This window comes from Esox lucius, chromosome 17, assembly GCF_011004845.1.
Source record: "Esox lucius isolate fEsoLuc1 chromosome 17, fEsoLuc1.pri, whole genome shotgun sequence".
Lineage (NCBI taxonomy): Eukaryota > Metazoa > Chordata > Actinopteri > Esociformes > Esocidae > Esox > Esox lucius.
The window spans coordinates 27,020,146-27,036,607 of NC_047585.1; the positions used below are offsets into that span (position 1 = coordinate 27,020,146).

Here is a 16,462-nt window from a genome sequence, read left to right on the forward strand (position 1 = left end):
TGCCTAAATGGCCCTTAGTGTGGACTATATACCACAAACTGCCACACACACACACACACACACCACCACTCCTGCTGTAGCCTGACACACTGCAGTGGGAAGCAAGCAAAGACACAGTACAAAGTCAACAGTGCTACGAATGTCCAACAACACATCCCTGAAGCTGTGGCCCAGTAGGAAATCTAGTGTAGAGTCACAACACAAGAGGACAGGTCAGTGTGGCCTGTGCCGGACAAGGCCTATTTCTGAGGTGATGATGCGAGAGCTCTGGTTGTGGAAAGGTCAAACGGCGTTTGAGTGTTTTGCTCTGAATGTTGCAGGCCCCTCCAGTAACACCCCTCTCTGTCTGTCCCCTGGTCTCCCCAGACCTGCGGGGTGTGGCTGGGCATGCCACGCCTCTGAAGCCTCAGCGCTCCCTCCCTGGGACCCCCGTCACTCAAGCTCTTAAAACCTTCCCCATCGACCTGCGAACCTCAATGGACGGGAAGTACAAGGAGATCGCTGAGGTAAGATGGCGTGGGTGTGATGGCGTGCCCTCGGGCCAAGATCCTTTTCCAGTCCCCGTGATTGAAAAGCGCTATTCCGGTGTTAGGTTTGGGTTAAACGTCACGGTTGGGGTTTGTGTTGGAGTTAGGGTTGGTTCAGTTTAGGAGAATTGTCATACCCTTTTTGAGTCCACGTTAGGATAGAGATACCTAACGTGTGTGCTGCACACGTCCTTTCTGTTTCGCGTGCTGAATGCATACATTGTTTGAATTTATTTGTGTATTGCATATTGTTTGTCCTAGGCTTTTTACGAATTGCGGGTGTTTCAATGTTTGTGTGTGTGTGTGTGTGTGTGTGTGTGTGTGCGCGTGCGTGTGTGCGCGCGTTTCTCAGGAGCTGTTCACTCGCAGCCTGACTGAGAGTGAGATGCGCACAGCTCCTTATGAGTTCCCTGAGGACAGCCCGATAGAGCAGCTGGAGGAAAGACGCCACCGTCTGGAAAGGCAGATCAGCCAGGACATCAAGTAAGCAACGTGCAGTGGTCGCTGACATCATTACCAGTCATAAGTCACACCCACCTGCACCTTCCGCGTTGTAGAATAATAATGAAGACATCAGAACTATGAAATGACGCATTGGAATAATCATCAACTGATCACCACTCTGCGTCTCGCAAAAGACACGCGGCTGGGACCAAAAATCTCATCGGCCCAAAAACGTATTTCCACTGGTGTAATGTCCATGTCTTGTGCATCTTGGCCCAAGCAAGTCACTTCTTATTATTGTTGTCCTTTAGTGGTGTTCTTTCCTACAGCGTTTCGTCCATGTAGGTAGGATTCACACTGAGTCCTGTGAAAAGTTGGTGTTGAGTTTGTTACATGAATGTTCTGGGAATGTTCCGGATTCACTGACCGCCATCTGAAGTAATGATGGACGATTGTTTGGCTTTGCTTATTTGAGCTGTTCTTGCCCTAATATGGAAACTATGGAAAATAAATTGCAATATGAAATGTGTTTCGATCCGTTTAACACTTTGGTTACTGCATGATTTCATATCTGTTATTTCATAGTTCTGATGTCTTCGCTAAACGTGGGAAAAAGTGAAACCTAAGAAACACCCTTGAATGAGTAGGTGTCCAAACCTTTGACTGGTACTGTGCCCAGCAACACACAGGCTTGCTCAGCAGCTTCTGGAGAGTCGGTTGCAAGCAGGCTAGCTAACTAATATCAGCAAACTACTAATTAGTCCAGTCGGTCACTGGACATTCTGGTGTTCCAGACGTTCCACCTAGAAGGAAAGGAGTGGGTGGGGCTTCTTTCTGGGTTGCTGGGGTGATGGCCTGTTCCGCCATCTTAGCGGGGTCTGTCACTCAGTCCCTGCTCTGCTCACAGAGTCGTGTGACCAATCAAAGCGCAATGTCTGTTGTAGAGTTGGGCGGTAGAGTTGGGCGGTCTGGACAATAATACAGTACTTTATTAATTGCAGGTTTAATTGCCTGACATACTGGGTTACTTGATTCAAAAAACAATACACTTACATGCACCATTTCCTTTCTCCAAAATAACCCTTTAAGCTACCACTACTAGTAAGGGTTGTTGTAGCCATCAATTCTTTTAGTAACAGTCATCTGCATTTACCCAATGTGTTTTACTTCAAACGCACATTCCACTTACATATGCTACTTTTGGTGCTGAACAACATCAGCAAAGGCCCTGTGATAAGTGGATGGCATGGTTCCAGCTCTACTGTCTTTAACTCTGTTAACTGATTAATCCTCTCTTCATCCCACTGCGTCACTCTTCACGCCCTGGTCCTTTGTGTGTGTCATACGGGTTTCTGTCTGTCTTTCTATCCTGTGTTCGTGGCCCCTTCATTTCATTTTGCTTTGCCTTGCCCTCACCCATGGTGCCCCCCTGACCTCGCCGCCCTGCGCTCCGCACAACGCCACGCCACGCCAGGCTTGAGCCAGAGATCCTGCTCCGTGCCAAGCAAGAGTTTATGAAAATCGACAGCGCTGGCGACCTGGAGTGAGTGAGCTGTCCTTTCGGTCTCTATCTTTGCCTTTTCCAATAATATTGCTACTGAACTGTGTGAACATCATCTTCACAGAATGTTCTCACTTGGTGACGAGTTTACTTTTAAATGTGTAATCTTGTCAGTTTTGATGTCGTTCCAGTCCAGCTCTTAGCTGAGTTCCCTGTGTTACCCCCTGCTGGTGATGTGAGGTATAGCTACAAGATGTAATGGGTTGTAGTTGTGATATATAGCCATCAGAGGTAGTGTGTTGTTGAGTTGAAGTATAGCCAACAGAGGTAATGTATTTTTAAGTGAAGTATAGCCAACAGAGGTAATGTGTTTTAAGTGAGGTATAGCCAACAGAGGTCATGTGTTTTAAGTGAGGTATAGCCACCAGGAGTAATGTTTTCTTGTGAGGTAAAGCCACCAGAGGTCATGTGTTGATTTTAGGTAAAGCCTCCAGAGGTACTGTTTTGTTGATGTGAGGTACTGTATAGCCACCAGGGGGAATGTGTTGATTTTAGGTAAACCCTCCAGAGGTACTGTTTTGTTGATGTGAGGTACAGTATAGCCACCAGGGGGAATGTGTTGTTGAATTGAAGTATAACCACCAGAGGTGACGTGTTGTTGATCTGTAGACTTACATGCCTCTGAGGTGCCATGCTGTTAATAAATCCACCAGAGTCAGGCACAGCTGCAGCCTTTCACTGGTCTAATTGGGTCCTATCTCCACAGCTCTAGTCAGCAAGGTTTCCACAGCATCAGCAAAATGCTTTGATCTTAAATCTGTTAAAACTGAACTGAGCAGGCATGCCTTGGTGTTCATGACCTGAAGTTTCCATTTTAATACAGATTCTTCAGGTGAGGTGCAGTTCACAAAAAGACAGACACAGACTGTTTTTCAACATGCTCTTCATTGGTGCTCTTACATGACTGACTCATACATTTGCATAACTGCTTTTAGGAAGTATTTCTATGAGGTTTTTCTCGACCTCCTCTTAGCTTTCTACTTTAACCCCACGACCAAATCCTCCCTTAACCCCATGAACTCTCCTGCCCTCCACTGTGTTTTGTCCTTCCCTCTCTCTTGCTCATTCTCTTTCTGTAGGTTTATGCATGAGCAGGGTGGTGTGGACAGGACAGACGATGGCTGGATGAAGAAGAGAGTAGTACCAATGGAGAAAGAGTACCAGCGTGTTTCAATATCAGGGGAGGAGAAGTGCGGGGTGAGAGCCGCTGACCAATCCACTCACTGTCTATCCTGCCCTGTGTTTTGCATTCACCGGGTTTCCATCTGACAACTAACTGGCGGCTCTTTCGCCGTGCCTGTAGGGCATAAACCAATTCAGTCAACCCGCTGAAATAACAGAGGAGCGGTCTTAGTGGTGGGCGTTGATTTCCTTTGTCTGACCGGTTCCGCCCTGCCCAGGTGCCCTTCACTGACCTGGTGGATGCTGCTAAGTGTGTGGTGAAGGCCCTGTTCATCAGGGAGAAGTACATCGCCCTGTCAATGCAGAACTTCTGTAAGACCACGGCGCGTGAGCTCAGTGAGCTGGGGGAGAAACCTCTGGACCTGCGCGTGTATGAGGACATCCCCGAGACGCCCGTCGACGCAGGTAGGAGGGGCTAATCTGTGGCGGTTCCGCCTACGCTACGCCATTCAGCTGCTGTCGAAACTGTGAAGGGAAGCGTTGCAAATACGAAGGTATGGTTAAGATACGGTAAACTGTTCCCCCTTCGTCACGGTCTTCCACAGACGCTCCAGTGCACCCTCCCGTGTCGGAGACTCACCCCTATGAAAACCAGGACCCCAAGAAAATGCCTGCGGATATAGGATACACCTGTAAGATGGTGGGCGGGGTCATGCATGTTTACACAAAGAAGAGCCCAATGGACAAGTGAGTTGCTTGTTTTTTTGTAGTTGTAGGTTTTGTACTTGGGAGCAGTCTGTTCTGCCGCTGCGATATGTGGTTGTCTTACCCAGTCTGTTCTGCCGCTGCGATATGTGGTTGTCTTACCCAGTCTGTTCTGCCGCTGCGATATGTGGTTGTCATACCCAGTCTGTTCTGCCGCTGCGATATGTGGTTATCTTACCCAGTCTGTTCTGCCGCTGCGATATGTGGTTGTCTTACCCAGTCTGTTCTGCCGCTGCGATATGTGGTTGTCTTACCCAGTCTGTTCTGCCGCTGCGATATGTGGTTGTCTTACCCAGTCTGTTCTGCCGCTGCGATATGTGGTTGTCTTACCCAGTCTGTTCTGCCGCTGCAATATGTGGTTGTCTTACCCAGTCTGTTCTACTGCTGTGATATGTGGTTGTCTTACCCAGTATGTTCTGCCGCTGTGATATGTGATTGTCTTACCCAGTCTGTTCTGCCGTTGTGATATGTGGTTGTCTTACCCAGTCTGTTCTGCCGCTGTGATGTGTGGTTGTCTTACCCACCCACCGTGATTGGATTATTTGAAAAAAACACTTTGGATTTGAAAACTGTCTGTATATAATATGAGGGTGTTTTCCTTCATAGTGGGTGAAACATGTAGTCATAGTCCCCCATTTTAGGGGTATTTGGACATGTTAACATCAAAAGTCAAAAGTATTTGGACATGTTAACATTATATATAATACATTATTGATGTTTAGTACTTGGTTGCATATCCTTCACTTTCTTCACCATTGAAAGTATTATTTAGTTATCTACTAAAGTGATCTTCCTTTGTTTGCCTTGCCATTTCGGAGCTCACTCAGTGCATGAATGCACTAAATGTCATCTGCCAAATGAGTCATTTTTGTGAAAGGTTAGTCTGCTTCTTTGTGTAAGACAGAGTTTGTAACTGGGGGCTGCATCTTATCTCCAGGAGTACAGAGTTGGACCTCCCATACCCAGACCTGAAGGAGTATATAGCAGACATGAACGTCATGATGGCCCTCATCATCAACGGACCAGTGTGAGTGTCTGAAGGGTGTGTGTGCCTTACAGTGTGTGCAACATGAAGTGTCTTTGTTAGGTGTTACTAAGGCCCAGCGTTTATTTTACGCGCCACAGAGCATGATGGGATGTTAATTGCGTAATTGTGTCGTGCAGTTCCCTCATGTTCCTTTCCTTTGTCAAACCCTCCATTGAAAGGGTACATGGGTGCTTAATGTATGAGCTGATGCAAATAAACAGACAGTTGCAGGTGCTGTGATCGTACAGCAGTCATATTTTCTTCGGCGGTTCGCACATAAATATTTAAGTGTGTGTGTGTGTCTACAGGAAGTCATTCTGCTACCGCCGGCTTCAGTACCTGAGCTCCAAGTTCCAGATGCACATTCTGCTAAATGAGATGAAGGAGCTGGCAGCCCAGAAGAAGGTTCCTCACCGGGACTTCTACAACATCCGCAAGGTGACCCGACCACTGTTCACCAGGACGTCTCACTCTAAAGCGTCTCCATAAGGCCTGCTAACAGGGCCAGCTGTAGTGTCTTCATGGCCCTAGGAGGGGGTTGTGTTGCAGGCCCCTCCACCAAAGTGAAGACCCTTGGGGGAGGCATGCCCACTCGTTACATCCATACTCACCTCTTCCATTACCTTCCGGTTTAGTTTTCCGACAACCCATTGAGGTAAACTAGAACGCATTAGACGGTCCTTAGAAAAGGGTCATCGACCGCCTTCTGCCCCCCATCGAGGCCCTACCAAGCCAATTCAGTTTCTGCCATCTCCCCTCCACTGAGGCCCTACCAAGCCAATTCAGTTTCTGCCATCTGCCCCCCATCGAGGCCCTACCAAGCCAATTCAGTTTCTGCCATCTGCCCCCCATCGAGGCCCTACCAAGCCAATTCAGTTTCTGCCATGTAAAGAAAATATGTCAACATGATGATAACGGAAAAGTTGTATCAGTCTGCTTCAGCAATGTCATCATATTTTCAAGCCTCTTGTGCAGTGGTTCCCAAACCTCTCCTGGGGCCCCCCAGCCATTCCATCTATTAGATGTATCCCAGAGCTAGCACACCTGAATCAACTTATTAACTAATTAACAAACCCTTACCTGTTGAATCAGGTGCGCTAGCTCTGGTGGATGGGATGGCTGGGGGGGGCCCCAGGAGAGGTTTGGGAACTCATGTGCAATATAGACTAGTCGTTTGTTGTCCTGTCTGTAGCAGGTTGATTAGTGTGATGTCGGCGATGTCCCTATGGAAGTAGCTGTTAAACAGACTTGTTGGAAAGCTGTCCTGCTCATCCCCTTGGTTTATTAGCTTGATATTGATAGGTTTTTTTGATTAATAATGCGTTCCTGTGTATGAAGGTTCGGACAGGTATTTCAGATAGCAGCAATTGTCAACTTCACTGACAGATGCAGGCAAGGTGTCCTCATTGATATCAAACGTAGTTCAGCCCTGGTATTCTGTTAAACATACGGGAGTCTACCAGGGCTTAGAGACAGTTTCTGTGCCAAATATGCCCAACACATGAGCACAAGCACTCACTCAGCTAAAGAAACAGACATCCATACTCACAGTCTTGATGCTATTGTCATCATATCATTGGTACTGTTGTTGTATAGTTCACTTAATATATTTTTCATGGTGTGGTTGAAGGAGCATTATTTTGACCCGTTTTAGATTAATTCCAAATAGTCAATGAATTAATGTAACAAATAATTTAATATATTTAGAGTATTAAAATTACAGTACAAGTCTCAAAGATAAAAGTTCTCCGGAGATTGAAGATGTTTGCAAGAGCAAAGATACAGGCAGAAGGAATGTAAATGCAAGAGAGCTTCTCCAAACCCAGGTCTGGTTTAGATCCCTGAACTTAAGAGTGGGGGTAGTTTGGCTATCATAGGAATGAGTCCTGAAGAATAGACCCCCTTGTCATCTAGGGACACATTCCAATCTATGCCTCCTGATACCATATTGTAAAACAGAGCGATCTACTCATGGGTTAAGCATTATGGTGATTAAGGCCTGACCTTAGGTTCTGTAGTCAGACCAGAGAAAAACATTTGTAACATAAACATTCTGATAAAAGAACCAGACCAGACACACAGAGTATACGCAAGGAAAGGACAATTGAAGGCAGAATTACAAATGGCTATACTAAATTCTGAAGAATCATTTAATATGTAAAAGTTGAACAGGAACCATCAGGTACTAAACCAGACACTAGGCTTTGCATTGGTCACTGGATCAAAGGAAACAAATTGAAAGGTCTGTCATTCTGCCCTTGAGCAATGAAGTTAATCCTAGTTGCTTCATGGGTTGCCATCAGTAATGGCTGTGACCTCCCTTTCCGAGAGTGTCTGAGTTCCCAATAAGAATATGCAACTGCTGACTTATCCCAGGCCATCCCAGCTGGTCCCAGGCCAACCTACAGTATCCCAGGCCATCCCAGGCCCCCCATCCTCAATATCTCTCTGTTGTTGACCCTTGGCCCATCTTCCTTCCCCAGGTGGATACTCACATCCATGCATCGTCTTGTATGAACCAGAAGCACCTGCTGCGCTTCATCAAGCGGGCCATGAAGAAGTACCCTGGGGAGATTGTCCACATGGAGCGAGGCCAGGGACAGACACTAATGGAGGTGTTTGAGAGCATGAACCTGACCGCTTTTGACCTGAGCGTGGACACACTGGACATGCATGCGGTGAGTAATAACGGGAAGGGAGATCAGGGAAGGACAAGTTGTTGGAGAAGACTTTAAATTGAGCCCGCCCCCCCAACTGAGCCCCCTCCCCAACTGTGCCCGCCCCCCCAACTGAGCCCGCCCCCCCAACTGAGCCCGCCCCCCCAACTGAGCCCGCCCCCCCAACTGAGCCCGCCACCCCAACTGAGCCCGCCCCCCCAACTGAGCCCGCCCCCCCAACTGAGCCTGTCCTCCAACTGAGCCTGTCCTCCACAGCAAAGTCTGCTTTGCCGGAAAGATTTGGTGGAAAAGGAGACAGATAATTGGAAACTTTCTCCTGTCTGTCCTCAGGACCGCAACACCTTCCATCGCTTTGACAAGTTCAACGCAAAATATAACCCCATCGGAGAGTCCATCTTGAGAGAGATCTTCATCAAGACAGACAACCATATTGAGGGCAAATACTTTGGCCACATTATCAAGGTGTGTAATGATCTCATGAAACTATAGACAGTGTTTGGGTGTTGGGTCGTACCGCATAGTACTGTTCAGGGAAAGGGCCACTTTGTTTTATGATTTTAAACACGCATCTCCACACATCGATACAGATGTCTGTTGTTTTTCTTGTTGCGTCAGGAGGTGATGTTTGACCTGGAGGAGAGTAAGTACCAGAACGTGGAGCTGCGTCTGTCCATCTATGGCCGCTCCCGGGATGAGTGGGACAAGCTGGCCCACTGGGCCGTCAAACACCAGGTCTACTCGGACAACGTTCGCTGGCTCATCCAAGTGCCTCGTCTCTTGTGAGTATCTACCTACTACAGAATCACACAGCAGTTACTCACACAGCAACCCATCGCGCTGAGTGAAGGTTATGGATGAATGTATTTTACATTGTGTATGATGTCTGCAGTGATGTGTACCGAACCAAGAAGCAGTTGGCTAACTTCCAGGAGATGCTGGAGAACATCTTCATGCCCCTGTTTGAAGCCACCATCAACCCCCGCAGCCACCCTGAGCTGCACCTCTTCCTGCAGCATGTGAGTCTCTCAGCACTAGGAACTAGCCCAGCAGTCACTCAGCACTAGGAACTAGCCCAGCAGTCACTCAGCACTAGGAACTAGCCCAGCAGTCACTCAGCACTAGGAACTAGTCCAGCAGTCACTCAGCACTAGGAACTAGCCCAGCAGTCACTCAGCACTAGGAACTAGCCCAGCAGTCACTCAGCACTAGGAACTAGCCCAGCAGTCACTCAGCACTAGGAACTAGCCCAGCAGTCACTCAGCACTAGGAACTAGCCCAACAGTCACTCAGCACTAGGAACTAGCCCAACAGTCACTCAGCACTAGGAACTAGCCCAACAGTCACTCAGCACTAGGAACTAGCCCAGCAGTCACTCAGCACTAGGAACTAGCCCAGCAGTCACTCAGCACTAGGAACTAGCCCAGCAGTCACTCAGCACTAGGAACTAGCCCAGCAGTCACTCAGCACTAGGAACTACCCCAACAGTCACTCAGCACTAGGAACTAGCCCAACAGTCACTCAGCACTAGGAACTAGCCCAACAGTCACTCAGCACTAGGAACTAGCCCAGCAGTCACTCAGCACTAGGAACTAGCCCAGCAGTCACTCAGCACTAGGAACTAGCCCAGCAGTCACTCAGCACTAGGAACTAGCCCAGCAGTCACTCAGCACTAGGAACTAGCCCAACAGTCTAGCTGTGGCTTTGTGTGTGTTGTCAGGTGGTGGGCTTTGACAGTGTGGATGACGAGTCCAAGCCAGAGCACCACATCTTCAACATGGACAGTCCCCTGCCAGATTGCTGGACGGAGGAGGACAACCCTCCCTACTCTTACTACCTCTACTACACCTATGCCAACATGACCGTACTCAACCATCTGCGCAGGTCCAGGCGGTTTAACAGTCCTCAGCACGCAGACACCTCCACCACCCAGACACCACCTCCACCACCCAGTCATCTCTACCTCCACCACCACTCAGACACCTCTACCTCCACCACCACTCAGACACCTCTACCTCCACCACCACTCAGACACCTCTACCTCCACCACCACCCAGACATCTCTACCTCCACCACCACTCAGACACCTCTACCTCCACCACCACTCAGACACCTCTACCTCCACCACCACCCAGACATCTCTACCTCCACCACCACCCAGACATCTCTACCTCCACCACCACCCAGACATCTCTACCTCCACCACCACTCAGACACCTCTACCTCCACCACCACCCAGACACCACCACCACCACCCAGACATCTCTACCTCCACCACTCACACACCTCCACCACCACTCACACACCTCCACCACCACTCACACACCTCCACCTCCACCATTTAGACACCTCTACCTCCACCATTTAGACACCTCTACCTCCACCATTTAGACACCTCTGCCTCCACCATTTAGACACCTCTACCTCCACCATTTAGACATCTCCACCTCCACCATTTAGACATCTCCACCTCCACCACTCACATACCTCCACCACTCACACACCTCCACCACCACTCACACACCTCCACCACCACTCACACACCTCCACCATTTAGACACCTCTACCTCCACCATTTAGACACCTCTACCTCCACCATTTAGACACCTCTGCCTCCACCATTTAGACACCTCTACCTCCACCATTTAGACATCTCCACCTCCACCATTTAGACATCTCCACCTCCACCATTTAGACACCTCTACCTCCACCATTTAGACATCTCCACCTCCACCATTTAGACATCTCCACCTCCACCACTCACATACCTCCACCACTCACACACCTCCACCACCACTCACACACCTCCACCACCACTCACACACCTCCACCACCACTCACACACCTCCACCATTTAGACACCTCTACCTCCACCATTTAGACACCTCTACCTCCACCATGCAGACACCTCCACCTCCACCACTCACACACCTCCCCATCTCCATACACTTTACAAACAACAAAGTTATGTATCACATGAAAATGTTTTTTTAAGCTGAATGTGTTTGTGTGTGCTATGCAGGAGGTGTGGTTTTCACACGTTTGTGCTGCGTCCTCACTGCGGGGAGGCGGGGCCTGTCCATCACCTGGTTTCGGGGTATATGCTGTCAGAGAACATCTCCCACGGGCTGCTCCTCAGAAAGGTCAGTCAGCACACTCCCAGAGTAAAATCACACAACCACGGCAACAACACAACAGACGGGTTGAGTTCAGAGGTGACCTCTGAAGGATTCAAAGGCATTTCATTGATTTATTGAACAGTGCAGCAATGCCCACCTAATCACCTTACATTCGCAATGCCATCATTTAACTGTCGAAGAAGTGGATAATCTATTGTCATTACAAGATGGCTTTTAAAACGGAAACTTCTAATTGAAGAAAACAACCCAGGAATTGCCGTGGTGTTCATCCAATGAGATACACTTCAATATTGTTATATGGTGTCTGTCTTTCCCCAGGCCCCAGTTCTGCAGTACCTGTACTACCTGGCGCAGATTGGAATAGCCATGTCCCCGCTGAGCAACAACAGCCTGTTCCTCAGCTACCACCGCAACCCCCTGCCGGAGTACCTGTCCAGAGGCCTCATGATCTCCTTGTCCACTGACGACCCCCTGCAGTTCCACTTCACCAAGGTCTTTGCACAGCGGACACAGAAATAAAACCAAGATATGAAACACACACACACACAAAATCACAGACACAAAACCACGCCCTCACAGAACCCCAGACATAAAACCACACCTTCGTTACCGTCAGTCAGTAAAGTTAATTGTGTGTTTGCTGTCAGGAGCCCCTGATGGAAGAGTACAGCATCGCCACTCAGGTGTGGAAGCTGAGCTCCTGTGACATGTGTGAGTTGGCCCGGAACAGTGTCCTGATGAGCGGCTTCTCCCACAAGGTCTGTGCTTCCACTCTGCTCATCGCTTCGCGGCCTTTCTGTTCCCTGAACCTCTTTTTATGTGTCCCTAATAATGGACTAGTAATAGATCAATCTGAACGGAGTGCACGGCAGACATCTTGGGCCCAGCGAAAGACTCACCTCACATTGTCTTTTGTCTGTAGGCAAAGAGCTACTGGCTGGGGCCAAAATACAGCAAAGAGGGCCCTGAAAGCAACGACATCCGTCGCACCAATGTCCCAGACATCCGCGTGGCGTACCGCAGCGAGACCCTGCTGGAGGAGCTCCACCTCATCACCCACGCTGTCCGCGCCAAGGACTTGGACAACATCGACGAGGAGGACTCCCTCTCCATGGCCCCTGTCGGGGCTGAAGGACACTAAATGACACCCCCTCTGCTCGGCCTGTCCAGCAGGACACTCGGGGTGGTGAGAGGACTCCAGCTCGTTGTTCACCCCCTACCTCCTACCTCTCACATCGCCCTTCCGCTAGGGAGCTGGTCTTTACACGACACCTAAAGACAGAGATACAATGGTCCCAGAGGGTCCCATCTCCCTGGGAAAGAGATGGACTCCTGGTCTCCGGTTCTGGTTTGCGCTCCCTGGGTTTGTTCCACTCTGTTCTTTTCTCTCTTTTCTTTCTTGTTTTGTGCTTGCTTGGATAGGGCTTATGTTATTGAGTCTGGCCAGGGGTGTCAGGGACAACCTCCCATGGGAGGAGAGAGACTGTAGCCTGGAATATTTTAATACTTTAATTTTCTGACCCTCCATACCTTTTAACCCAAACACCCTTTGTTGTGAAACAAAGGTCCCACAGTTCAGCTTGTGGTTTGATGGCATGTTTGTGCCCATGATCATTGTTTTACACACATACATGCACACACTGCAGAGAAAGGACCAAATCAAAGTTGTTTGGAGTGGGAGTCTGCACGCTGTGGGGAATCTGGCAGCTGTCATGGCTCTGTTTCAGGCAGTTTCTAGTGACTCGTTTAGCTAAAGGTGTCCCATCGTTTGGTGTCCCTGATGAGCTGTCTGAATTCAGCAGCAGGATGATAGTCCAGCAGACACACAAGGACAGGACATGGATCCCAGTCGGCTACTGTAGACATTCCAATAAATGAACATCAATGTAGAAAGATACACAGCTTTTATATTTAAAAATCACATGAATGAATCACATTCTTTATAGAATATGCAGGCAAAATAATTGATTTATTATTTCGGTATAGACACATTATGTACAGTGTAAATCGGATATAACTAGAAGTATTCACCCGAATTGGATTTATTTTTTATTTTATTGGATAGAAATTGATTTATATTTTTCTTTGTCATTGATCTCCCCATAATACTCAAATCAGTGTGAATGGAAAGTAAAACACTAATATCCCTAGATTAGATACATACTCACTCACCTGAGTCAATACATGTGAGAAACACCCTTGGGTGCGATTACATCTGTGAGTTTATCATCTTAGGTAAATCTCCAAGCTTTGCATGCCTAGATTTTGCAATATCTCAGGTTTTGGAGATCAAGGCATTTTCAGGACTTGCCATGGATGTTCAAGGAGATTTATGCAAAAACTACTGGGGAAGGTTTTACTGTCTTCTTGGTAAGCCATTGCTATCCATATTTGGTCATATGTGATTAGCTATTGTGCTGCCGAAATGCAAATTGCTCCCCCAGTGTCTGATGAAGTACAGACTGAAAGTTTTCATGCTGCATTATTATTACGTTGACCTAGCTTTGACCTAGCTTTTAATATTCAATGTGGGATTTGTTTTTGGGATCCATCTACCAATCAGTGCAGGTTGTTAGGTCTGGAGTTAAATTGGAGTTAACTTTAGGTGGTGTAGGTACGGGACAGAGGATTACTTAAACTACTTTATAGTTATTCAGGATTTATTCAATTGCATTACATTTCAGCATTATTAAATATTTTGCGTAAATGAGTCACAGCAAAGCTGTCCGTTTTGTAACTAATTTCAAAGGGGTGAATACTGAATATACAGTAGCCACAGTATATAGAGGTTGGATTCTGAGAAGTGTCTATGATGGAGCTGTCCAACCACAGCTTGTAAGCACAAGTTCAGAAGTATAGGTACAGCATACCATGTCCTTGGAAATTGACCCGTTTGTGTAGCTGTCGTCCACCACTCAATAGAGACCGACAGACCTTGGGGGAACAGCCAGGATTTGTTGGTTAGCCTATGTTGGTTAGCCTGTGTTGGTTAGCCTGTGTTGGTTGTTATTTCATTGCATGCAGTGCTCTGTCTGCACAGAGCCATTACTTACTGGTGCCTTTTGTCCATTAGGCACTGCTAGCCTTTCATTGTCCATTATGTTGCTTAGCTATGAGGCCACAGTCCTAATCAACAAATCTGTTCTCTTCATGCTTCAGCATTTTTGCTCTTCTAATATTAAACTATATCGTATTAAACTAGGCTGCATGCTATGCATAAAGTACCTTATTCTTTACTTAGCCAGGCCTTCAAATGAAGTGAAAAAGCCATTAACCAATGCTCTGTTTTGAGTACATTTCCACCACCATCTTATATTGTGCATGCCTGCATGGAGCCCTATGAGGTCCCAGGAGTCACTGAGAAGCTCTTAAAAGAAAGCTGTAATGTGTATAATCATATGAAGTATGTGTGCTGTCAATAACTGCTGTTAATTTGAGTTCTTTAAAACAAACTCAAATGAATCCTCAATCCTAAGCCAATGTTGAAACAATTTTATGGTCTTCATCACAGTCAGTGAGCTCACCCCACCATGGCTGTGCTCACCAAAACAGATGAGGTGATGTAAACGCTCATCCCCATGTCCTGTCTCCAAAGGGCCTTCTCCTCATCGGACATCTTCCATTCAAATGGTTGGAATCCATAGAGGATCTTGATATTACTCTTCTAATTGTACAGACCTGTCGATGACAAAACAATGTTCGACAATGTTCTCCATGCGTTGCATATCACTGCAACCAGACCATTTTCAAAACAAAACCTTCAACAGGACAGAAGCCTGATATACAGTAAATGTTTGAGAAACAAGATCATTTAGGGGTCATTACATTTGATTTTGATCTGCACCCCTTCTGATTTTAACAATTTTTTATATAAAGTTCTACCCATAGTAGGAGTGGTCAGAAAGTAGCTTAATTAAACTAAATGCTAAAACAGCTCAAAGTTTACTCCTTTTCATTCCGTACACAACCATGATGAACAGCTTGTAAGGCTTACAAACAGGGATTTCTAGGATTTCTTTTTCTATATTTTTGTTAACGTTGATTAAATAAGGCATACACTTTATTCATGTTGTAGCTTAGACCAGGGCTTCCCATTTGGCATTGTGAAAAGTAATGTAAATTCCTTATAATACCATTCCATTAACAATTCCAACTGGGAATACCTTTTACAGCATTGGACAACTGGTAGGGAACCACTGACTTGAGGTTTTTGTGTTGTAACAGTTGGTTGAGATATACTGTAGCTATACTCTTGAATACAGGTATCGGTGTTGAGACTTACAGTTGGAACTGTATGGTTCTATCTTCGCAAAGCATAGTGATGAGATATTGAACAACAAACATTTACCAGATAGCAAAACAGTTTTCTAGTGAATTCTTTCATAATCCAAAAGTGCAGACCTTAACTAAAGTGCAGACCTTACAGTCAATTTGTTTAGGGATACAATCACAGACATCTTTATGGTCCTGAAATATCAGCATGTTCCAAATTTCTGTTGGGACAGAATATTACAATTAGGGTAGAAATATTTATTGATAATGTCATGATTAAATGAAGATAATACCTTTCTCTCTTATCACAACCTAATATATAATTTTCATGTTCAGTATTTTTTTTAAGCAATGGTTCACAAAAAATGTATTTAGTTATTTTTGTCCAATATTTCTGTACTATTTTGCTATGTTTTTCTCATTTTACCTAAATGTCAGATTAAACTACTCCCAAGGCCACTACAAATACCTGTTTGGCAAAATGAGCCAACAATATTTGTCATTCTAAAATGTTCTTAAAAGTTACCTGCTGACCATTTCTACTATTGGCCAACATGTATGGAAGGTTTTCAACTCAAAGGGGTTGTGGTTAAAGATGATTGAAGCCAAATGGAACAACCCTTAGGGCAAGTTGTGTGCCTGATTCTCACTCCTGGGAGGTTGTTCTATTGCTCTGTAGCAGTGAGGTTTTTCACTGTGAAGGAGTGGTGTGTACTGAACACAGAGTTGTAAGTTGGATTTAATATAAAGTGTATTTTTCTAAAGGCTATAGAGATAAATAGTTTGTATAAACAATATATCTAAATCGCAAACTTCAGTTGAGTTCCTGTAAATCTTTGTAAACTGTCGTTATTAAAGCAGAAAGATTTATTTTACTATAATGATTACGCATTACTGGCCTTGTCCTTCACCAGAGTTTTACAATTGAG

The 16,462-nt window shown here is 46.4% G+C and overlaps 1 protein-coding gene across 7 annotated transcripts in view; it reads left to right on the forward strand.

The window, feature by feature from the left end:
* The window catches only part of LOC105017143 (AMP deaminase 2), a 43,423-nt gene extending 26,961 nt beyond the window's left edge, over nucleotides 1-16,462 (forward strand). For 6 of the 7 annotated variants that reach the window (XM_029113856.2, XM_029113858.2, XM_029113854.2 and 3 more), the window contains exons 2-18: nucleotides 367-506; nucleotides 880-1,010; nucleotides 2,446-2,514; nucleotides 3,612-3,729; nucleotides 3,933-4,119; nucleotides 4,260-4,401; nucleotides 5,357-5,446; nucleotides 5,755-5,884; nucleotides 7,930-8,124; nucleotides 8,455-8,586; nucleotides 8,740-8,903; nucleotides 9,014-9,140; nucleotides 9,842-10,005; nucleotides 11,144-11,264; nucleotides 11,580-11,753; nucleotides 11,909-12,019; nucleotides 12,184-16,462. In XM_029113856.2, the coding sequence (XP_028969689.1) occupies nucleotides 367-506; nucleotides 880-1,010; nucleotides 2,446-2,514; nucleotides 3,612-3,729; nucleotides 3,933-4,119; nucleotides 4,260-4,401; nucleotides 5,357-5,446; nucleotides 5,755-5,884; nucleotides 7,930-8,124; nucleotides 8,455-8,586; nucleotides 8,740-8,903; nucleotides 9,014-9,140; nucleotides 9,842-10,005; nucleotides 11,144-11,264; nucleotides 11,580-11,753; nucleotides 11,909-12,019; nucleotides 12,184-12,402 (2,414 nt within the window). In that variant the 3' untranslated portion in view covers nucleotides 12,403-16,462. The remainder of the gene's footprint in view (nucleotides 1-366; nucleotides 507-879; nucleotides 1,011-2,445; nucleotides 2,515-3,611; nucleotides 3,730-3,932; nucleotides 4,120-4,259; nucleotides 4,402-5,356; nucleotides 5,447-5,754; nucleotides 5,885-7,929; nucleotides 8,125-8,454; nucleotides 8,587-8,739; nucleotides 8,904-9,013; nucleotides 9,141-9,841; nucleotides 10,006-11,143; nucleotides 11,265-11,579; nucleotides 11,754-11,908; nucleotides 12,020-12,183) is intronic. The other variant, XM_029113855.2, reaches the window with a different exon arrangement.